At 43.2% G+C, this 24,824-nt stretch overlaps 1 protein-coding gene across 3 annotated transcripts in view; it reads left to right on the top strand.

Moving 5' to 3' along the window:
• RPS6KA1 (ribosomal protein S6 kinase A1) overlaps positions 1-24,824 on the top strand; it is a 356,285-nt gene that overhangs the window by 259,920 nt on the left and 71,541 nt on the right. For all 3 annotated transcript variants that reach the window (XM_069756752.1, XM_069756750.1, XM_069756751.1), the window contains 2 exons: positions 22,077-22,158; positions 24,694-24,774. In XM_069756752.1, coding sequence (XP_069612853.1) covers positions 22,077-22,158; positions 24,694-24,774 — 163 coding nt within the window. The remainder of the gene's footprint in view (positions 1-22,076; positions 22,159-24,693; positions 24,775-24,824) is intronic.

The following is a 24,824-nucleotide window of genomic DNA, read 5'->3' as shown; positions in this document are numbered from 1 at the left end:
AGGTGTTAATGTTTAGCATTATATAATCTTTTACATGTGCATCAATCACTACCACAAGATATTGAAATGTTTCCACCACCTGAATCTGTGTATCTAATATTAAATACATGGGTGTAACAGGTTTCACTGGTAATAGTGGTGATTTTTCCCAGTTAACTCCTTTACGACATAGTGTGCCCATGGCGGACTCCCTCCCTTTGTTGTGGGCTCCGGCACTGAGCCTACATCTTTTCCAGCACGTCAGCTGTTCTGAATAGCTGACATGTGCCTCTAACAGCCACGGGTGGAATGGCGATCCACCCTCGACTGTTAACAAGTTAAATGCCGCTGTCAAACTCTTACAGCAGCATTTAACATAGGCTTCCGGCAAGCGTGTCGGAAATCCCACCTATCGGTGCCCGTGTCACATGACCGCGGGTCGCCGATGGGTTGGTATGACAACCAGAGGTCTCCAGCAAACCTTTATGGTTGCCAGTGCCACATTGCTATGAGTGCCACCTGTATGTAGTAGAGCCGATCGGGTCATGGCAGCTTCTAATCTACCGTGGAGACTATTGAAGCATGCCTAAAGTTTAAAAAAAAAAAAAAAAGTTTTTAACCCCTTTCTGCCAGCTGACGGGATAGTATGTCAGCTGGCAGACTCCCCCACTCAAAGCCATGTCAGCTGTTTTCAACGATCCGCCTGTGCCCATTAACCCCTTTCTGACATATGATGTACTATCCCTTCGAGTTGGGGTGGGCCCGTATGACCACCGACGGGATAGTACGTCATATCGCAGCTGACATACGGCACTATGTGCTAGGAGCGATCACGGACCGCCCCCGGCACATTAACCCCCGGCACACTGCGATCAAACATGATCGCAGTGTGCCGGCGGTATAGGGAAGCATCGCGCAGGGAGGGGGCTCCCTGTGGGCTTCTCTGAGACCACCGGAGCAACGCGATGCTGCGATGGTCTCTTACCTCCTCTTCCCTGCAGCAGGCCCGGATCCAAGATGGCCGCGGTATCCGGGTCCTGCAGGGAGGTGGCTTCACTGCAGCCAGGAGAAGTGCACGTCAGATCGCTGATCTGACACAGTGCACAGCAAAGTGAAATACAACAGCAAAAAATATTCACATGTGTAAAAAAAAAAAAAAATCCCCAAAAAATATATATATTCTTCCTATAAATACATTTCTTTATCTAAATAAAAAAAATCAATAAAAGTACACATATTTAGTATCACCGCGTCCGTAACGACCCCTTCTATAAAACAGTCACTATTTAACCCCTTCAGTGAACACCGTAAAAAAATAAATAAAAAAAAGAGGCAAAGAACAACGCTTTATTCTCATACCGCCAAACAAAAAGTGGAATAACATGCGATCAAAAAGACTGATATAAATAACCATGGTACCGCTGAAAACATCATCTTGTCCCGCAAAAAATGAGCTGCCATACAGCATCATCAGCGAAAAAATAAAAAAGTTATAGTCCTCAGAATAAAGCGATGCAAAAATAATTATTTTTTCTATAGAAGTTTTTATCGTATAAAAGCGCCAAAACATAAAAAATGATATAAATGAGGTATCGCTGTAATCGTACTGACCCGAAGAATAAAACTGCTTTATCAATTTTACCTAACGCGGAAAGGTATAAACGCCTCCCCCAAAAGAAATTCATGAATAGCTGGTTTTTGGTCATTCTGCATCACAAAAATCAGAATAAAAAGCGATCAAAAATGTCATGTGCCCGAAAATGTTACCAATAAAAACGTCAACTCATCCCGCAAAAAACAAGACCTCACATGACTCTGTGGACCCAAATATGGAAACATTATAGCTCTCAAAATGTGGTAACGCAAAAAATATTTTTTGCAATAAAAAGCGTCTTTCAGTGTGTGACGGCTGCCAATCATAAAAATCCACTAAAAAACCCGTTATAAATAGTAAATCAAACCCCCCTTCATCACCCCCTTAGTTACGGAAAAATTAAAAATTAAAAAAAATGTATTTATTTCCATTTTCCCGTTAGGGCTAGGGTTAGGGCTAGGGTTATTGCTAGGGTTAGGGCTAGGGTTAAGGATAGGGCTATGGTTATTGCTAGGGTTGGGGCTAGGGTTAGGGTTGGGGCTAGGGTTAAGGCTACAGTTAGGGTTGGGGCTAAGTTAGGGTTGGGGCTACATTTACGGTTGGGATTAGGGTTAGAGGTGTGGTTAAAGTTACCGTTGGGATTAGGGTTAGGGGTGTGTTTGGATTAGGGTTTCAGTTATAATTGGGGGGTTTCCACTGTTTAGGCACATCAGGGGCTCTCCAAACGCGACATGGCGTCCGATCTCAATTCCAGCCAATTCTGCGTTGAAAACGTAAAACAGTGCTCCTTCCCTTCTGGGCTCTCCCGTGCACCTAAACAGGGGTTTACCCCAACATATGGGGTATCAGCGTACTCAGGACAAATTGGACAACAACTTTTGGGGTCCAACTTCTCCTGTTACCCTTGGGAAAATACAAAACTGGGGGTAAAAAATAATTTTTGTGGGGAAATTTTAATTTTTTATTTTTACGGCTCTCCATTATAAACTTCTGTGAAGCACTTGGTGGGTAAAAGTGCTCACCACACATCTAGATAAGTTCCTTAGGGGGTCTACTTTCCAAAATGGTGTCACTTGTGGGGGTTTCAATGTTTAGGCACATCAGGGGCTCTCCAAACGCAACATGGCGTCCCATCTCAATTCCAGTCAATTTTGCATTGAAAAGTCAAATGGCGCTCCTTCGCTTCCGAGCTCTGTCATGCGCCCAGACAGTGGTTTACCCCCACATGTGGGGTATCGGCGTTCTCAGGATAAATTGTACAACAACTTTTGGGGTCCATTTTCTCCTGTTACCCTTGGTAAAATAAAACAATCTGGAGCTGAAGTAAATTTTTTGTGAAAAAAAGTTAAATGTTCATTTTTATTTAAACATTCCAAAAATTCCTGTGAAGCGCCTGAAGGGTTAATAAACTTCTTGAATGTGGTTTTGAGCACCTTGAGGGGTGCAGTTTTTAGAATGATGTCACACTTGGGTATTTTCTATCATATAGACCCCTAAAAATGACTTCAAATGAGATGTGGTCCCTAAAAAAAATTGCTGGTCAACTTTTAACCCTTATAACGCCCTAAAAAAAAAATGTTGGTTCCAAAATTGTGCTGATGTAAAGTAGACATGTGGGAAATGTTACTTATTAAGTATTTTGTGTAACATATCTCTGTGATTTAATTGCATAAAAATTCAAAGTTGGAAAATTGCGAAATTTTGAAAATATTTGCCAAATTTCCATTTTTTTTAACAAATAAACGCAGGTAATATCAAATAAATTTTACCACTATCATGAAGTACAATATGTCACGAGAAAACAGTGTCAGAATCACCAGGATCCGTTGAAGCGTTCCTGAGTTATAACCTCATAAAGGGACAGTGGTCAGAATTGTAAAAATTGGCCCGGTCATTAACGTGCAAACCACCCTTGGGGGTAAAGGGGTTAACTAGTTAAATGCCGCTGTCAAAGTCTGACAGCGGCATTTAACAAGCGCTGCTGACCCCCTTCACATGATCGGGGGTCAGCGGTGCATTGTCATAACAACCTGAGGTCTCCTTGAGACCTCTATGGTTGTTGATGGCCGATTGCTTTGAGCGCCACCCTGTGGTCGGCGCTCAAAGCAATACTGCATTTCTGCTACATATTGGTGATCTCTGCTTCACCTCTATGTAGCAGAGGCGATCGCGTTGTGCATTCTTCTAGCCTCCTATGGAAGCTATTGAAGCAAGCCAAAAAAAAGTTTAAAAATATAAAACAAATAAAATTAAAAAAAGATCAAACCTACACATATTTGGTATCGCTGCGTTCAGAATCGCCTGATCTATAAAAAAAATTATTAACCTGATTGCTAAATGGCGTAGGGAGAAAAAAATCAAAACTCCAAAATTCCGTTTTTTTTGGTTGCCGCGACATTGAATTAAAATGCAATAATGGGCGATCAAAAAAAGTATCTGCAGAAAAGTGGTATTAAAAACGACAGCTCGGCACGCAAAAAATAAGCCCTCACCCAACCCCAGATAATGAAAAATGGAGACGCTACGGGTATCGGAAAACTGCACAATTTTTTTTTTTTTTTCTTTTTTTAAGCAAAGTTGTTTTTTTTTCACCACTTAAATAAAAAATAACCTAGACATGTTTGGTGTCTATGAACTCATAATGACTTGGAGAATCATAATGGCAGGTCAGTTTTAGCATGTAGTGAACCTAGCAAAAAAGCCAAATAAAAAACTAGTGTGGGATTACACTTTTTTTTGCAATTTCATCGCACTTGGAATTTTTTTCCCGATTTCTGTTACCCGACATGATAAAACCAATGGTATCGCTCAAAAGTAAAACTTGTCCTGCAAAAAATAAACCCTCACATGGCCATATTGATAGAAAAATAAAAAAGGTATGGCTCCGAGAAGGGGAGCGAAAAACTAAAACGAAAAAAGCTCCAGGGGTTAAAAATATAAAAAAAAATCTATAAAAGTTCAAATCACCCCCCTTTCGCCACATTCAAAATAAAACAATTAAAAAAAAAAAAAAATTAAACATACACATATTTGGTATCACCACGTTCAGAATCGCTCACTCTATCAATATAAAAAAATTAACACGATCACTAAACAGTGTAATGAGAAAAAAAGTCAAAATGGCAGAATTACGGCTGCAATAACGGGCGATCAAACAGTCGTATCTGCACCAAAATGGTATAATTAAAAACGTCAGCTCGGTGCGTGAAAAATAAGCCCCCACCCAACTAGAGGTCACTATAAATTGAAACATTATGGGCATCAAAAAAGGCGCAAATTTTTTTAACAAATTTTGAAATTTTTTTTCACCATTTAGATAAAAATAAACCTAGACATGTTTGGTGTCTATGAACTCCTCCATTATTGGGCCCAAAGATGTCTCTATATTCACCACAGACAACAGCATATCATCAGCATATAAACTTACTTTTTCTTCTATCATTACACCTAAAACCCACAAAGTTGCTTGCATCCCTCAATCTACATGCTAATGGCTCCATCGCCACAGCAAACAAATTACTGGTACAGTAATATGACCCAATTTATGAATTTCAAGTCAAATCCGATTTGGGATTTTCTCTTTCTAAAAAGTGTGTCTTATGGTTCGAAAAATATGGTGTTTGATCCTTTATGGAGAAACTTGTAAAAAGAATAACTAGGTGAAGTCCAAAGCTGCACTAGACTTCACTGAATAGGACATAGTAATTTTGCTTGCATATTACAGTACCAGCAATTTGAATTATCTGCACACTGTTGAGAAAAACCCTGAATAAAGCCCCATTCAGATGTCTGTCTTTCACACACGTGTTCTATTTGTATTTTCCACGGATAGAATATGTACCCATTTTAGTCTTTGTGTTATTAATTTGACTATAGTTTGCATGTTTTTGGGGAAACGATCCCAAAACCAAACATGTTTGTTTTTGATCAAATCATGGCTCAGATGTATATATACAAATCTATGGGTCCATGAAAAATCACTTGCAGCAGGCAAATGGCAATCTTTGTGATGTCTGTTTAACATTTGCATTGGATAGGTGAAGTTTTGCCATTTATTATTCATGTTTTGTTCTCTTTTGTAAAAATCACTGTATATTTACAACTAGCTGAAGAGCCCGGCGTTGCCTGGGCATAGTAAATATCTGTGGCTAGTTATAGCACCTCACTTCTCTTATTTTCCCATCACGCCTCTCATTTTCCCCCTTACATCTCTCATTTTCTCCCTTACACCTCTCATTTTCCCCCTCACTCCTCTTATTTTCCCCCTTACTCCTCTCATTCCCCCTAACACTTGTCATTTCGACCTCACATCTGTCATTTTCCGATCACTCCACTATTTTCCCTCACTCCTCTCATTTTGCACTCACACCTTTTCATTTTCACCTCACACCCCTCATTTTCACCTCACACCTCTCATTTTCCCCTCAGTATATACATCTCCCTTATATATAGCATACACCTGTATGTCATCTCCTGTATATAGTATATACCTGTATGTCATCTCCCCTGTAAATAGCATATACCTGCTGTATGTCATCTCCTCCTGTATATTGTATATACCTATGTGTCATCTCCTCCTATATATGGAATATATACCTGTATGTCATCTCTTCTGTATATACTACAGTGGGGCAAAAAAGTATTTAGTCAGTCAGCAATAGTGCAAGTTCCACCACTTGAAAAGATGAGAGGCGTCTGTAATTTACATCATAGGTAGACCTCAACTATGGGAGACAAACTGAGAAAAAAAAATCCAGAAAATCACATTGTCTGTTTTTTTAACATTTTATTTGCATATTATGGTGGAAAATAAGTATTTGGTCATAAACAAAATTTCATCTCAATACTTTGTAATATATCCTTTGTTGGCAATGACAGAGGTCAAACGTTTTCTGTAAGTCTTCACAAGGTTGCCACACACTGTTGTTGGTATGTTGGCCCATTCCTCCATGCAGATCTCCTCTAGAGCAGTGATATTTTTGGCTTTTCGCTTGGCAACACGGACTTTCAACTCCCTCCAAAGGTTTTCTATAGGGTTGAGATCTGGAGACTGGCTAGGCCACTCCAGGACCTTGAAATGCTTCTTACGAAGCCACTCCTTCGTTGCCCTGGCGGTGTGCTTTGGATCATTGTCATGTTGAAAGACCCAGCCACGTTTCATCTTCAATGCCCTTGCTGATGGAAGGAGGTTTGCACTCAAAATCTCACGATACATGGCCCCATTCATTCTTTCATGTACCCGGATCAGTCGTCCTGGCCCCTTTGCAGAGAAACAGCCCCAAAGCATGATGTTTCCACCACCATGCTTTACAGTAGGTATGGTGTTTGATGGATGCAACTCAGTATTCTTTTTCCTCCAAACACGACAAGTTGTGTTTCTACCAAACAGTTCCAGTTTGGTTTCATCAGACCATAGGACATTCTCCCAAAACTCCTCTGGATCATCCAAATGCTCTCTAGCAAACTTCAGACGGGCCCGGACATGTACTGGCTTAAGCAGTGGGACACGTCTGGCACTGCAGGATCTGAGTCCATGGTGGCGTAGTGTGTTACTTATGGTAGGCCTTGTTACATTGGTCCCAGCTCTCTGCAGTTCATTCACTAGGTCCCCCCGCGTGGTTCTGGGATTTTTGCTCACCGTTCTTGTGATCATTCTGACCCCACGGGGTGGGATTTTGCGTGGAGCCCCAGATCGAGGGAGATTATCAGTGGTCTTGTATGTCTTCCATTTTCTAATTATTGCTCCCACTGTTGATTTCTTCACTCCAAGCTGGTTGGCTATTGCAGATTCAGTCTTCCCAGCCTGGTGCAGGGCTACAATTTTGTTTCTGGTGTCCTTTGACAGCTCTTTGGTCTTCACCATTGTGGAGTTTGGAGTCAGACTGTTTGAGGGTGTGCACAGGTGTCTTTTTATACTGATAACAAGTTTAAACAGGTGCCATTACTACAGGTAATGAGTGGAGGAAAGAGGAGACTCTTAAAGAAGAAGTTACAGGTCTGTGAGAGCCAGAAATCTTGATTGTTTGTTTCTGACCAAATACTTATTTTCCACCATAATATGCAAAAAAAATGATAAAAAAACAGACAATGTGATTTTCTGGATTTTTTTTTTCTCTGTTTGTCTCCCATAGTTGAGGTCTACCTATGATGTAAATTACAGACGCCTCTCATCTTTTTAAGTGGTGGAACTTGCACTATTGCTGACTGACTAAATACTTTTTTGCCCCACTGTATATACCTGTATGTCATCTCCTGTATATAGTATATACCTGTATGTCATCTCCGCTGTATATAGTATATACCTGCTGTATGTCATCTCCTCCTCTATATACCTATGTGTCATCTCCTCTTTTATATAGTATATACCTGTATGTCATCTCCTCCTTTATATAGTATATACATGTGTCATCTCCTCCTGTATATAGTATATACCTGTAAGTCATCTCCTTCTGTATACAGTATATACCTGTGTCATCTCCTCCTGTATATAGTATATACCTGCATGTCATCTCCAGTATATAGTATATACCTGTGTCATCTCCCCTGTACATAGTATATACGTGTGTCATCTCCTCCTGTATATAGTATATACGTGTCATCTCCCCTGTATATAGTATATACCTGACTGTCTGTCCGCAGTCTCCAACATCATGTCCGCTCTCTATCTGAAACTCAACCTCTCCAAAACTGAACTTCTTCTGCTCCCACCATCTACTAACCTCCCTAAATCTGACATTTCCCTCTCCGTGGGTGGCACCATAATAACACCCCGGCAGCAGGCGCGCTGTCTGGGTGTTATGTTTGACTCCGATCTCTCCTTCACCCCCCATATACAATCTCTTGCCCGCTCGTGCCGCTTACACCTAAAGAACATCTCTAGAATCCGCCCTTTTCTCACCATGGAGACAGCTAAAACCCTCACTGTCGCTCTGATCCACTCCCGCCTGGACTACTGTAACGCTCTATTAATTGGCCTCCCCCTCACTCGACTTTCCCCTCTCCAATCCATCCTTAATGCAGCAGCCAGGGTCGTCCATCTGGCTAATCGTTACTCGGACGCTTCCGCTCTTCGCCAGTCGTTACACTGGCTACCCATTCATTACAGGATACAATTCAAAGTTGTTCTGTCCTCACTAGCTGAGGCAGGCTCATACGTAGCTATACAGTCAGCTAAACCGCTATACCGGGGTCCAATAAGGAGACTGTGGTTGAGTCTGTGCTTTATTAAACGTAGTGGTATATTGATGCGGTGAAACTGTGAACAATGATATACATAGAATCAGTGCATGGCATAGAAGATACATAATACACATGATATACATTATGCATAACATTTAGAAAGCTAGTGACTAAACTGGGAGTACAACTGGCTAGGCTAGGCTAATATGGAGCAGAAATATCTATAGGAAGCATAAAGACATACCGGCAATGCAATCGCAAGGGGGATGAAGTGAAGCGTCTTTCCTTGAAGGCAGACTGAGGAAAGTGAAAGGAAAAATGGAGGGAAATGGAGGCTGAGCTACCATAATGCATTGCAAAGGAGGAGGAGAATCAGACATGGATAATACAAAAACAAGATTGAACTGCCAACATAACTCTGGCCGCTAGAGGGAGCCAAAGCATCACAGATGAATAAAGGCATGAATATATCAATACTGTATACTGAGGAAACTGCAATTATGCAAGCAAATAATCAGGGCAACAATATTAGATGGCGGAGACAGAACACTCCCCGTCTGGCATCAACGGATGTCACTACTCCTTTCTTCCGAAGGCAACAATAGGACCAGTTCAGATGCCGGTCTGGAAAATGTCTTAGGTTCATTCCCTTTGGTCATCCTTAGCTCAACTTTGTGGACGTTGCCGTCCTTGCTCGGGAACGTTGCGGTAACTAGACCAAGTGGCCACTGGTTCCGGTGAATCTGACAGTCTTTCACAAGAACAAGGTCACCTATGTTCAGATTAGGTTTAGTAGATTGCCACTTCATCTGTGGCTGCAGGGTAGACAAATATTGTTTGCACCACCTGTCCCAGAAAGTATTTGCAAGACTTTGTACCTGTCTCCATTGGCGCTTGTAGAGGTCCTTCGCGTCGAATCCTCCTGGAGGGGCACTGGACAGTCCTGTTTTCTGGGTAAGTAAAGTAGCTGGAGTCAATAACAAGGGCTCCTCAGGGTCGTTAGGAACTGGAACCAGGGGTCTTGCATTGATTATAGCTGCAGCTTCAGCCATGAAGGTGATTAGGCTTTCGTGGGTAAGCCTCGCTGCTCCTTTAGATTTTTCCATGTCACGAGTTCTGGTGGTCCTGAATGAACGAGCTATATGTGTCAGGCAGGTAATGGCTCGAGTAAGTGACTTCCAACTTGAGAATCTGTTGAACCTGCAAGATCCAAGCTGGATAACAGAGGTCATTGTATGTAGTGTAGACACCTGAGGGCGGATTTCAGCATCTGAGTCCTCTCCTACAAGTTCGAAGGTGTCTGGAAAACATTCCTCAATGTACAATAGTTTTGGTCCAGAGAGCCACGTTGTGCTTCCTAGTCGACTTGCGTCAACTGCTCTAGTTGCATGATCTGCGGGATTCTGGTCTGTGGGTATGTAATGCCACTGCTGTGGGTGAACTGATCTCCTGATTCGTAGTACTCTGTTATTGACATAAACGTAGAATCGCCTGGTTTCGTTGTGGATATATCCCAGGACTACTTTGCTGTCTGAGTAGAACTTGGCCTGTGTCAGGTCGATATCCATTTCGGATGCGATGAACTCCGCTAACTCAACGGCTAAGACTGCGGCACAAAGCTCTAACCCGGGTATAGTGTGCTCTGGTTGTGGTGCGAGTTTGGCCTTTCCCATGACGAAACCAATGTGGCACTGACATTTGGAGTCTACAGTTTTGAGGTAGGCAACAGCGGCAATGGCTTTGACAGAAGCATCTGCAAATACGTACAGTCTTTGGCTCTGTATCTCAGTAGATGGCACAGGGGTGTATGGTCTCGGCATATGCAAGTTGGAGAGTGCCGCTAACGAGTTCTTCCACTCTTCCCACTGGATCCTCTTATCAGGTGGCAGAGGTGCATCCCAGTCAGATGTTTCCCTAGTTAAGTCTCTTAGTAGGGCCTTGCCTTGTATAGTAACAGGAGCTGCGAAACCCAAGGGGTCGTACAGACTGTTGATGGTAGACAGGACGCCTCTACGTGTGAAAGGCCTTTCTTCCTGGCTGACCTGAAAGGTGAAAGTGTCTGATTGTAGATTCCAGAGAAGCCCGAGGCTGCGTTGCATTGGTGCGGGGTCTGACCCCAGGTCCAGGTCTCTGAGACCATTACATAGGTCTTGAGAAGGGAACGCTTCCATGAGTTCTTGGCTGTTTGAGGCTATTTTATGAAGCCTAAGGTTCGAGTAGGCAAGCATGTCCTGAGCTCTCCTGAGAAGACTGATGGCAGTCTCATTTGAAGGCATGGCTTTTAGACAGTCGTCGACATAAAAGTCCTTTTCTATGAATTGTCTGACATCTGCTCCGTATTCTGGTTCTCCTTCCTGAGCTGACCTTTTGAGTCCGTAAATGGCGACTGCAGGTGAAGGACTGTTGCCAAAGATGTGCACTCTCATGCGATACTCTGTGACTTCTTTAGTAGGATCATTGTCTCTGTACCAGAAGAATCTTAAGGCCCCTTCACATTTAGCGATGCTGCAGCGATACCGACAACGATCCGAATCGCTGCAGCGTCGCTGTTTGGTCGCTGGAGAGCGGTCACACAGACCGCTCTCCAGCGACCAACGATGCCGGTAACCAGGGTAAACATCGGGTAACTAAGCGCAGGGCCGCACTTAGTAAACCGATGTTTACCCTGGTTACCATGCTAAAAGTAAAAAAAAACAAACACTAGATACTTACCTACAGCCGTCTGTCCTCCAGCGCTGCGCTCTGCTTCTCTGCTCTCCTCCTGTACTGTCTGGGAGCCGGAAAGCAGAGCGGTGACGTCACCGCTCTGCTTTCCGGCTCACAGCCAGTACAGGAGGAGTGCAGAGCACAGCGCTGGAGGACAGACAGCGGTAGGTAAGTATGTAGTGTTTGTTTTTTTTTTACTTTTAGCATGGTAACCAGGGTAAACATCGGGTTACTAAGCGCGGCCCTGCGCTTAGTTACCCGATGTTTACCCTGGTTACCAGTGAAGACATCGCTGGATCGGTGTCACACACGCCGATCCAGCGATGTCTCCAGGGAGTCCAGCGACGAAATAAAGTTCTGGACTTTGTTCAGCGACCAACGATCTCCCAGCAGGGGCCTGATCGTTGGTCGCTGTCACACATAACGATTTCATTAACGATATCGTTGCTACGTCACAAATAGCAACGATATCGTTAACAATATCGTTATGTGTGAAGGTACCTTTAGGAAGTTCCTGTCTCTCTCTCTCACAAGGAAACAATGGAACATTTGCTGGATGTCAGCGATGAAGACAATGGAATCCTTACGGAAGCGCATAAGTACCCCCAGTAGTTTGTTATTGAGGTCTGGTCCTGTCAGCAGATCGTCATTCAGGGAGACATCATTAAATTTAGCACTGGAATCAAACACGACTCTGATCTGGCCTGGTTTCTTAGGGTGGTATACTCTGAACATGGGTAGGAACCAGCATTCTTCAGAGTCTTTGAGAGTGGGAGCTAGTTCTGCGTGACGGTTTTCAAAAATCTTTGACATGAAGGAGAAAAAGTGATCTTTCATCTCTGGTTTCTTTTGCAGATTACGAATGAGAGAGGAGAAACGTTGTAATACCTGATTTCTTTTGTTCGGTAGACGTGGTCTGTGGGTTTTGAAGGGAAGAGGTGCGACCCAGCTGTTGGTCTCATCTTTAACGAGTCCCTTGTCCATTACCTCTAAGAACAACTTGTCCTCTACCGACATTGCCACTTGGTTGTCCTGCTTAGTTCTCTGGAAGACTGTGCCCCCTAACTGATCCTCATAGCTTCCCGACACTATACTGCTGTCGTGAGTAAAGTCTATTAAATGATCAGGTAGTTGGATGCTGTGTGGCAGTTCCCTGACATGGAACTCATTGTTACAAGGTTGAAACAGAGATGGACGTCCTTTCTCCAATGTATTTGTCAGCATGCTTGTCACAGAAGATGGGGCGTGCATGCGTCCCAAGCATACGTTGCCAATTATGACCCATCCTAGGTCTAGCCTTTGGGCATAGGGAGCATTGTGGAGTCCGTTGATATGACGTCTCACTTTATGAACCTGTAGGATATCTCTCCCCAACAGCAGAATTATCTGGGCCTGATGGTCGAGTTCCGGTATGAGGTGTGCTATTTGTTTTAAGTGAGCGTGATGGATTGCTACATCTGGCGTAGGGATTTCAGATCTGTTGTCTGGGATCTGGTTACATTCGATGATCGTAGGTAGTGGTAGGCAGAATTGTCCGTCTAAAGACTCGATCTGGTAGTCAGTAGCTTTCCTGCCTGCTGTTGTCACAGTACCTGCACACGTCTTTAAGGAGTAGGGAGTGCTTGGCCCTTTGATGTTGAATAGGTCAAAGAACGTTGATCTAGCCAAGGATCGATTACTTTGGTCATCTAAGATAGCATACAGTCTTACAGCTTGGTCTCTATGGCCCTTCAGGTATACTTTGACGAGGCATATTTTTGAACAGGACCTACTGTCTATTGTCCCTTTGCAGACCTCGGTGCATTGTGAAGTGATCTCTGGCGTAGCTGTATCAGTGTTCCTTTCCTCCCCGCCATGCTCACTATCAGCTGGCGTGTTTTGTGTACTCCATGGAGCTGGGCCAGGGTGTAGAGCGGTGTTATGATCTGTGGTGCCACATTCTGTGCATTTTACACTGACCTTGCAATCCTTGGCGAGATGAGCTGTGGACGAGCAGCACTTGTAGCAGATACCGTTTTCTTTCAGGAAGCTTCTGCGATCTGGCATAGATTTTCCTCTGAAGGCTCTGCATTTCAGGAGAGGATGAGGCTTCTGATGAAGTGGGCACTGCTTGTCAGGGTCCTGCACCTTTGTCACTGATTGGGAGCAGCCAGCAGACCTGTAATTAGAACCTGGAGAAGAAACATAAGTCTTGTGTACTTCCACAGATGTTCTGCGTGGATTTGCAGGTGGTGACGGTGTGGCATATGGTATTGCAAAGTCAAAGCTGGGATCGTTTCTAATTCTTGCTTGTTGGTGTATGAAGTCAACAAAAACGGAGAAGGGAGGGAATGGAACGCTGTGTTTGTATTTGTACGTGGAACCATGTGTGAGCCACCTCTCCTGTAGATTGTAGGGCAACTTCTGGACTATAGGGTTAACACCTCTGGCTGTGTCGAGAAATGCAAGTCCCTGTAGGTCGTCCTCGTATTTGGCAACTTGGACTTCCTTTAGCAAGTCGCTTAGCTCTCTAAGTTTCTGGAGACCTTTGTTAGATATTTTAGGAAAGTCATCGATTCTTTTGAACAAGGCTCTTTCTATTACTTCTGCTGAGCCGTAACACTCATCCAGCCTTTTCCAGATCTCTTTGAGGCCAGTCTCAGGGCGGTTTATATTAATGTCTCTGATCCTTACTGCGTGTTTGACTGACTCTTCTCCCAGGTATTTGACTAACAGGTCTATCTCTTCCCTGTGTTGTAGCCCCAAGTCTCAAATGACATTTTGGAAGGAAGCTTTCCAAGCTCTGTAACCTTCAGCTCGGTCAGTGAATTTCATGAGTCCTTTGGCAACCAGTTCACGTCGTGTGAAGAACTTGGCAAATTCTGTCGTGAACCGGTTGTCAGCAGAGTATACTGGTGATGGGTCGCCCTGATAATGATGTGAGGTGCGTTCGTACCTGTTAGTGTCCTCAGGGAGGCCGGTGTCGTATTGCTTCGGCCTGGTGTACGGTGTGTCAGCAGGGTGATGCACGTTGGTTACCTGGTGAGGGACAAGGTAGTCATTAGCAGAGTTGTTTTGCCTCACATTTTCGAGTTTGTTTCTGTCCTGAGCCTTGTGACGACTCTCGCTCACTTCGCTGGAGGTGTCGTATTCTGGTTTTGGTACTGGTTCAGGGTTATAGTTTGGATCAGGAAGTTCATTAACATACTGAGAGGTGCGTTGTGGTGAGTCTTGCAGTGGAAACTCTAGACTCGACGTACTGCTTTGGCTATGCAGCTTGCGATTTTGCGCGGCTTCTAGTGATTCTGCTTCGGCGAGGGCTGCGGCAGCTTCCCTTTTTGCTGCTAGGCTTTCTAAGGCGGCATCCACACGTGCCTTCTCTAACTGCGTTCTTCTCTCTTGGTCGGCTCTCTCTAAGCGTGACCTTCTCTCTTGCTCGTCTCTCTCTAAGCGCGATCTTCTCTCTTGCTCGTCTCTCTCTAAGCGTGACCTTCTCTCTTGTTCGTCTCTCTCTAAGAGTGACCTTCTCTCTTCGTCATCTAGGCGTGCTTTTTCTAATTTAAGTTGCATCTCTTGGTCAGCAAAGCTCTCTCGTATTTTGGCGGCTTCAGCATTTGCGCGGGCAATGGCGACCGCGCTGCTGATGGATGTTGTCTTTGAGGAAACGGAAGTAAAAGATCTTGTCCTATGTGATTTGTGAAACATGGTGTCTTGGGAAAGTGCTTGGCTGTGCAGAGATTGCGGCAGCTGTATTCAGTCTCTGTGTAGCCGGTGACTTGAATCCCACTAGTTGGATGGCTGCCGTTTCACTGTTCTGTCCTCACTAGCTGAGGCAGGCTCATACGTAGCTATACAGTCAGCTAAACCGCTATACCGGGGTCCAATAAGGAGACTGTGGTTGAGTCTGTGCTTTATTAAACGTAGTGGTATATTGATGCGGTGAAACTGTGAACAATGATATACATAGAATCAGTGCATGGCATAGAAGATACATAATACACATGATATACATTATGCATAACATTTAGAAAGCTAGTGACTAAACTGGGAGTACAACTGGCTAGGCTAGGCTAATATGGAGCAGAAATATCTATAGGAAGCATAAAGACATACCGGCAATGCAATCGCAAGGGGGATGAAGTGAAGCGTCTTTCCTTGAAGGCAGACTGAGGAAAGTGAAAGGAAAAATGGAGGGAAATGGAGGCTGAGCTACCATAATGCATTGCAAAGGAGGAGGAGAATCAGACATGGATAATACAAAAACAAGATTGAACTGCCAACATAACTCTGGCCGCTAGAGGGAGCCAAAGCATCACAGATGAATAAAGGCATGAATATATCAATACTGTATACTGAGGAAACTGCAATTATGCAAGCAAATAATCAGGGCAACAATATTAGATGGCGGAGACAGAACAAAAGTACTTGTTCTCACCCACAAAGGTCTCCACAGTGCGGCACCTCGTTACATCTCCTCCCTCATTTCTGTCTATCAGCCTAACAGACCACTGCGCTCTGCAAATGACTTTCGATTAACCTCTGCACTAATCCGTACCTCCCACTCCCGACTCCGACTTCTCCCGTGCTGCGCCAATCCTCTGGAATGCTCTACCCCAAGATATTAGGACCATCCATAATTTGCATAGTTTTAGGCGCTCGCTCAAAACACATTTGTTCAGAGCGGCCTATCACGTTCACTAGTCAAAGTCATTTTATCTTTGTGTGTGTGTGTAGCCCATTCACTATCCCCATCTATTCCCCAACCCCTGAAGATGGCTGGACCATGATTGTAAATACATCATTGTAAATACACACCTGTACTTTGCATCTCCCCCACCTCATTGTAGATTGTAAGCTCTCATGAGCAGGGTCGTCTTATTTTGCTTTAATTATTGTATTGTTAACGTTGTTACTTATGACTTTTGTGTTTGAAACTGTTAAACTGTAAAGCGCTGCGGAATATGTTGGCGCTATATAAATAAAGATTATTATTATTATTACCTGTGTGTCATCTCCCCTGTATATAGTATATACCAGTGTGTCATCTCCTCCTGTATATAGTATATACCAGTATGTCATCTCTTCCTGTACATAGTATATACCTGTGTCATCTCCTCCTGTATATAGTATATACCTGTTTCATCTCCCCTGTATATAGTATATACCTGTGTCATCTCCCCTGTATATAGTATGTACCTGTATGTCATCTCCCCTGTATATAGTATATACCTGTGTGTCATCTCCCCTGTATATAGTATATACCAGTGTCATCTCCTCTTGTATATAGTATATACCTGTATGTCATCTCCTCCTGTATATAGTATATACCAGTGTGTCATCTCCTCCTGTATATAGTATATACCAGTGTGTCATCTCTTCCTGTACATAGTATATACCTGTGTCATCTCCTCCTGTGTATAGTATATACCTGTATCATCTCCCCTGTATATAGTATATACCTGTGTCATCTCCCCTGTATATAGTATTTACCTGTGTCATCTCCCCTGTATATAGTATATACCTGTATGTTATCTCCTCCTGTATATAGTATATACCTGTGTGTCATCTCCCCTGTATATAGTATAAATGTGTGTGTCATCTCCTTCTGTATGTAGTATATACCTGTGTGTCATCTCCTCCTGTATATAGTATATATCTGTATGTCATCTCCTTCTGTATTAGACCGCGTTCACACGTTATTTGGTCAGTATTTTTACCTCAGTATTTGTAAGCTAAATTGGCAGCCTGATAAATCCCCAGCCAACAGGAAGCCCTCCCCCCTGGCAGTATATATTAGCTCACATATACACATAATAGACAGGTCATGTGACTGACAGCTGCCGTATTTCCTATATGGTACATTTGTTGCTCTTGTAGTTTGTCTGCCTATTAATAAGATTTTTATTTTTGAAGGATAATACCAGACTTGTGTGTGTTTTAGGGCGAGTTTCATTTGGCTACATGCATGTAGCGACTTTTGTGAGATGAGTTTTGTGTGGCGACATGCGTGTAGCAACTTTTTGTGTGTCGAGTTGCATGTGACAGGTTAATGTAGCAAGTTGTGTGCAGCAAGTTTTGCGCGTAGCGAGTTTTATGTGTGGTGCGTTTTGAGTATGTGCAAGTTTGTGTGAGGCAACTTTTGCATGTGGCAATTTTTCCTGCGTGTGCAAGTTTTGCGTGCGGCGAGCTTTCTATGAGGTGAGTTTTGCGTGAGCCTAGTTTTGCATGTGGCGAGTTTTGCGCGTGGCGAGTTTTGAGCGGCGACTATTGTGTTTCGACTTTTATGTGGCGAGGTTGGTGTATGTGTGCTGAAATGTGTGCTGAGGATGGTATATGTGTTCAAGCACGTGGTAGTGTGTGGCGCATTTTGTGTGTGTGTTCATATGCCCGTGTGTGGTGTGTATCCCATGTCGGGGCCCCACCTTATCAACTGTACGGTATATACTCTTTGGCGCCATTGCTCTCACTCTTTAAGTCCCCCTTGTTCACATCTGGCAGCTGTCAATTTGCCTCCAACACTTGTCCTTTCACTTTTTCCCTATTATGTAGATAGGGGCAAATTTTTTTGGTGAATTGGAACGCATGGAGTTAAAATTTTGCCTCACAACATAGCCTATGACGCTCTCAGGGTCCAGACGTGTGACTGTACAAAATTTTGTGGCTGTAGCTGCAACGGTGCAGATGCCAATCCCGGACATACACACACACTCACACATATACATTCAGCTTTATATATTAGATTTAACTTAATATTTGCTGAAAAAGCTACCGTACCTAATTTAATGAGGAAATTGGGGTGCACTCATGGCATGGCTTCTGTGTTGAGGTACCGTCACACTAGACGATATCGCTAGCGATCCGTGACGTTGCAGCGTCCTGGCTAGGGATATCGTCCAGTGTGACAGGCAGCAGCGATCAGGCCCCTGCTGTGATGTCGCTGGTCGGGGAAGAAAGTCCAGAACTTTGTTTCATCGCTGGATCTCCCGCTGACATCGCTGAATCGGCGTGTGTGACACCGATTCAGCGATGTCTTCGCTGGTAACCAGGGTAAACATCGGGTTACTAAGCGCAGGACCGCGCTTAGTAACCCGATGTTTACCCTGGTTACCATCGTTAAAGTAAAAAAAACAACCACTACATACTTGCCTACCGCTGTCTGTCCCCGGCGCTGTGCTTCTCTGCACTCCTCCTGTACTGGCTGTGAGCACAGCGGCCGGAAAGCAGAGCGGTGACGTCACCGCTCTGCTTTCCGGCTGACCGACGCTCACAGCCAGAGCAGAGAAGCACAGCGCCGGGGACAGACAGCGGTAGGTAAGTATGTAGTGGTTGTTTTTTTTTACTTTAACTATGGTAACCAGGGTAAACATCGGGTTACTAAGCGCGGCCCTGCGCTTAGTAACCCGATGTTTACCCTGGTTACTGGCATCGTTGGTCGCTGGAGAGCTGTCTGTGTGACAGCTCTCCAGCGACCAAATAGCGACGCTGCAGCGATCCGGATCGTTGTCGGTATCGCTGCAGCGTCGCTAAGTGTGACGGTACCTTTGGTGCACTGTTATGCAATCCTATTTACATGTTAAAGCCAGTCCTTTGTCTTGCTTAACAGCACTTTATTGGCAAGTGATACTGGAAAAGAGTATTGCATAGTGTTAATGCGGGCGTGCACAGAATGGATCTGTAGCGCATTCTGGTGCCTGGTTCGTGCCAGTCTGTGACCGTTATTTGAGCTCTTAAGTGAGGAGGAGTGGGATTTGAAGTGACCAGGCAGCATGCACACATCACAATGCCCTCTCTTCACTGAAGCGACTCCCTCACTACACTTCGGGGTGCATAAAGGAAGGACTAACTCTTCATAGTGCGATCCCACACTGACATTTGGAGCCCGTCTCAGCACCTCCCCCACACCCAGTGTCAATGTGCAAGCGCAGACACCCAAGCTGACTTTAGTCTACGTTCACATTAGCGTCGCGTCGCCGTTGCGTCGGCGACGCACGGAAAAACGCGCGCAAAAACGCGCGCGTTTTGCGACGCGTGCGTCGTTTTTGACGAAAATCGGACGCACAGAAAATGCTACATGTAGTGTTTTCTTGCGTCCGACGCTAGCGTCGGAAACGACGCACGTGGCGAAAAACGCCACCAAAACAACGCACGCGTCCCCTATGTTAAACATAGGGGCGCGTCGCCGCTGCGTCGGCGACGCAACAGCGGCGCAACGCTAATGTGAACGTAGTCTTAGACAGCGTTTGCTATTACAAACAGAGCATTGCCAATTAAGAGCAGGGGTTGTCCCACGAACTGTGCTTTTTTGCACCATTACACCCATGCATGTTAAAGGTTTTCACAAGAGCAAAATTAATTTTAAATGCTAGATCTTGAAGGAATAATAATCAGTTCCACAATTGGATGCTGCTAAATAAAATGTTCCTGTGCTGAGATAATCTTACACATGTGCCCCTGCTGTGTATTGTGTAATGGCCGTGTCTGACCGTGCAGGAACATGGTCTGATCATACCACATCTCCGGGCCAGGGGAAGATGCAAAAGATATGTGACAAAGTGTCTGTGGTTTTTCTTTTTTTCAGTGTTTTTGATCAATTTTTAATCCATGTGTCAGTTTTTATAATTCTTTTTTTTTTCCATTTTTGCTCATATGAAGAAAATAAATCTTCACCTCTCCTACCCACTTAGCAGTAAAATACGGCCAGCCAGTGGATTACATCTGTGTAATATCCCTCTTTTTTCATGAGACAGTTGACTATGTCATACACAACATTGATCAGCCTTTTTTTCCCCCCACATTGTCATACACAACATTGATCAGCCTTTTTTTCCCCCCACATTGTGAAATGGCATATCCATTGTGGTGGTCTGTGATCCATCCTTAAACATAACAGCTGAGGATAAATTGCCAAAAAACTGATGTGTGAAACTTTCTCTGAATATATATATATATATATATATATATATACAGTGGGGCAAAAAAGTATTTAGTCAGTCAGCAATAGTGCAAGTTCCACCACTTAAAAAGATGAGAGGCGTCTGTAATTTACATCATAGGTAGACCTCAACTATGGGAGACAAACTGAGAAAAAAAAATCCAGAAAATCACATTGTCTGTTTTTTTATCATTTTATTTGCATATTATGGTGGAAAATAAGTATTTGGTCAGAAACAAAATTTCATCTCAATACTTTGTAATATATCCTTTGTTGGCAATGACAGAGGTCAAACGTTTTCTGTAAGTCTTCACAAGGTTGCCACACATTGTTGTTGGTATGTTGGCCCATTCCTTCATGCAGATCTCCTCTAGAGCAGTGATGTTTTTGGCTTTTCGCTTGGCAACACGGACTTTCAACTCCCTCCAAAGGTTTTCTATAGGGTTGAGATCTGGAGACTGGCTAGGCCACTCCAGGACCTTGAAATGCTTCTTACGAAGCCACTCCTTCGTTGCCCTGGCGGTGTGCTTTGGATCATTGTCATGTTGAAAGACCCAGCCACGTTTCATCTTCAATGCCCTTGCTGATGGAAGGAGGTTTGCACTCAAAATCTCACGATACATGGCCCCATTCATTCTTTCATGTACCCGGATCAGTCGTCCTGACCCCTTTGCAGAGAAACAGCCCCAAAGCATGATGTTTCCACCACCATGCTTTACAGTAGGTATGGTGTTTGATGGATGCAACTCAGTATTCTTTTTCCTCCAAACACGACAAGTTGTGTTTCTACCAAACAGTTCCAGTTTGGTTTCATCAGACCATAGGACGTTCTCCCAAAACTCCTCTGGATCATCCAAATGCTCTCTAGCAAACTTCAGACGGGCCCGGACATGTACTGGCTTAAGCAGTGGGACACGTCTGGCACTGCAGGATCTGAGTCCATGGTGGCGTAGTGTGTTACTTATGGTAGACCTTGTTACATTGGTCCCAGCTCTCTGCAGTTCATTCACTAGGTCCCCCCGCGTGGTTCTGGGATTTTTGCTCACCGTTCTTGTGATCATTCTGACCCCACGGGGTGGGATTTTGCGTGGAGCCCCAGATCGAGGGAGATTATCAGTGGTCTTGTATGTCTTCCATTTTCTAATTATTGCTCCCACTGTTGATTTCTTCACTTCAAGCTGGTTGGCTATTGCAGATTCAGTCTTCCCAGCCTGGTGCAGGGCTACAATTTTGTTTCTGGTGTCCTTTGACAGCTCTTTGGTCTTCACCATAGTGGAGTTTGGAGTCAGACTGTTTGAGGGTGTGCACAGGTGTCTTTTTATACTGATAACAAGTTTAAACAGGTGCCATTACAACAGGTAATGAGTGGAGGAAAGAGGAGACTCTTAAAGAAGAAGTTACAGGTCTGTGAGAGCCAGAAACCTTGATTGTTTGTTTCTGACCAAATACTTATTTTCCACCATAATATGCAAATAAAATGATAAAAAAACAGACAATGTGATTTTCTGGATTTTTTTTCCTCAGTTTGTCTCCCATAGTTGAGGTCTACCTATGATGTAAATTACAGACGCCTCTCATCTTTTTAAGTGGTGGAACTTGCACTATTGCTGACTGACTAAATACTTTTTTGCCCCACTGTATATATATAATTATTTTTTTATATATATGTTTATATTATATATATAATATTTTCTTTTCTCTCTGTAGGTATTTTTGGTTCGAAAGATCACTCCTCCTGACAACAATCATGTGTATGCAATGAAGGTGCTCAAGAAAGCTACAATTAAAGGTGGATTTCTCTTTCTCCAGTATAACTAGGCAATGATGTGATGAAACGAAATGATGGGCCTTGCAGTGAACATATTTGATACCGCTTGAGTCAGAAATCCCCCAATAAAGCATAGCTGCTTTTAGAGAGACTGTTTGGGCCAGTCAGCTATGTATTCTTCCCCTGCAGACTGTGAGCCCTCGCGGGCAGGGTCCTCTCTTCTTCTGTACCCGTGTGCCCTTTCTCTGCTCATGTTTAATGTACTTGTCTATATTTGCCCCGTTCACATGTAAAGCGCCATGGAATAAATGGCGCTATAAAAATGTATAATAATAATTCTTTCCTAAGTGGGCCGCTCTGTGTCCAGAATCTCTAGTATATAGTCCAAATACTTAGATCACGCATGCAGCAAAAGAATAACTTGTTGTGAGAAGATTTCAGTCGTTGACAGGTAATATTGTTTATTGTGTTTTCCACCTTTTGCTGAATCTCTCTCCCACAGCCCACAATTAGACAAACTTTGGCCATTGAAGTCGCCCTCCATTCATTCATTAGAAGACTGCCTGTAAAGGCTTCATGGGGACTGTTCGCAGCATCACTGCCAGTTTGTAGTATGGCTATGTGCGGCGCCTGTGCTGTATATAGAACCACTGACAGCTAGCTTACCTGGTGTTTTGCCAATAGATAAATATCCCTTGTTTAAAGCACAAGGGGTTGAAATAAATGAAATCTTTATTGCCTTATATGGAAAAAAAATTCCACTGTCCATGAAAAAATGGTGACTAGACCGAAGTATATAAATGATCTAAATAAATTGATCAGTAAGTAGAATGTGTAGAAACCCTGGTTTTCATCAGCTCCAACAGGTTTGAGAATGTGAAGCCAAACATCCCATATATTCAAACCACAAAATGCTAAACTTTACACAGAAAATAGAAGGAAACAATGAATTGAAAAATTTAAGGTCTAACGTCCACACAAGAAATGTAATGTTCCTCCTCTAATAAAGCGCAAAATGTAAGTGACAAAGGGTATTCTAACTAGTGATGAGCGAATATACTCGCTACTTGAGATTTCCCAAGCACGTTTGGGGGTCCTCCGAGTATTTTTTAGTGCTCGGAGATTTAGTTTTTCTTGCCGCAGCTGAATGATTTACAGCTATTAGCCAGCTTGATTACATGTGGGGATTCCCTAACAACCAGGCAACCCCCACATGTACTTATGCTGGCTAACAGATGTAAATCATTCAGCTGCGGCAAGAAAAACTAAATCTCCGAGCACTAAAAAATACTCGGAGGACCCCCGAGCGTGCTCGAGAAATCTCGAGTAACGAGTATATTCGCTCATCACTAATTATAAACCTAAAATACCGCGCCATACAAAAGCATGATTTACGGTGCAATAGGCAGTCTGGCAGTGCAAAAGGTGCTGCCATAAATGTAGTCCAAATGAAACCCTTAATGGTCCTCCAATACACCTGGGAGCACGTCCAGGTATATGGAGAACATAACATCAATGATAATTAGAGAAGTAAGGATAGAAGAAGATGGTATACTGCTCCTATTTTATAATGAAAGATCATCAGGAAAGTAAAACCTACTCAGAACATATAGGCTTGTGAATGGGTCTGGTATACGGACTGAATGGTCTGGTGGTCTGCACTTGAAATTCTTTGACTCGTTATTATTACAGTACTTTATTCACTTATCTGCAAAAGTCTTTGTATGCGTGCTTAATTATCTATTAATCATTATTGTACATTAGTTATATACCTGTACATGCCCACAGGTGGGCATGAAGGCTTGATTTTGACTATATATTTATGGCAGTACTTTTGGCATCACATTTGAAGTCATGATTTACCAAGCATGCTTTTGTATGGTACATTATTCTGTTATTACACCCTTTGCATTATACATTTTGCGCTTTTTTGAAGCAGGCTCTAGCAAGGAGGTCACATCCATTTTTTGTTGACCTTAGACCTTTCATTTTCCTTTTTTTTATATCTTCTCTCTGCATTACTTTTTGTGTCAATAATAAAGTTTTTTTTATTTTTTTTTTTGGTTTATGAAATGTTTTTGTGGGCATCTTTAAATATCTATAAAGTTGGCTTTTTTGGCACACTTTCAATACGCAGTTGGCATAGCATTTATATATTTGTGGTGGCATCTGCTTTTGCAGGTTTACTATAGAGCCAACTTTTACTCTGTAATTCAGGCCCTGAAAAGTTAAGTTACTTCCATAAATATTGAAATTGTAATGTTTCTTCAAAGTGATGACCCTGCAGTGTTTGTCAGTCCTTGTAAAATATGACAACAATTATTATCCATGCGGTTGAATTATGTGTGTGTGATTAGATTGTATTATGGTGAATTCTTTGGTTTTCATGCCTGGCAATACAATCTCAGTGGAGTATTATGGTGTCCGCACATTTGTAAAAGCTATTTAGTTTTAGAAATTCTCTTCATAGGAGGAGCTTTATCTTCAAGTAAGGAGGATTTTTCCAGTTGGTGATTGGATGATTGTTCTAGTGGTTTTTACTTTTCTTCTTTTCAGTAAGAGACAGAGTAAGAACTAAAATGGAACGGGATATTCTGGCTGAAGTTAACCATCCATTTATTGTAAGGCTCCATTATGGTGAGAACCCTTAATTTGTTCCTATTTAATGTTTTTCTTAATGATGTCTT

Source organism: Ranitomeya imitator, chromosome 3 (assembly GCF_032444005.1).
Source record: "Ranitomeya imitator isolate aRanImi1 chromosome 3, aRanImi1.pri, whole genome shotgun sequence".
Lineage (NCBI taxonomy): Eukaryota > Metazoa > Chordata > Amphibia > Anura > Dendrobatidae > Ranitomeya > Ranitomeya imitator.
Note: the sequence above shows the minus strand (reverse complement) of the source record. Positions and strands in the feature narration are given on the sequence as shown.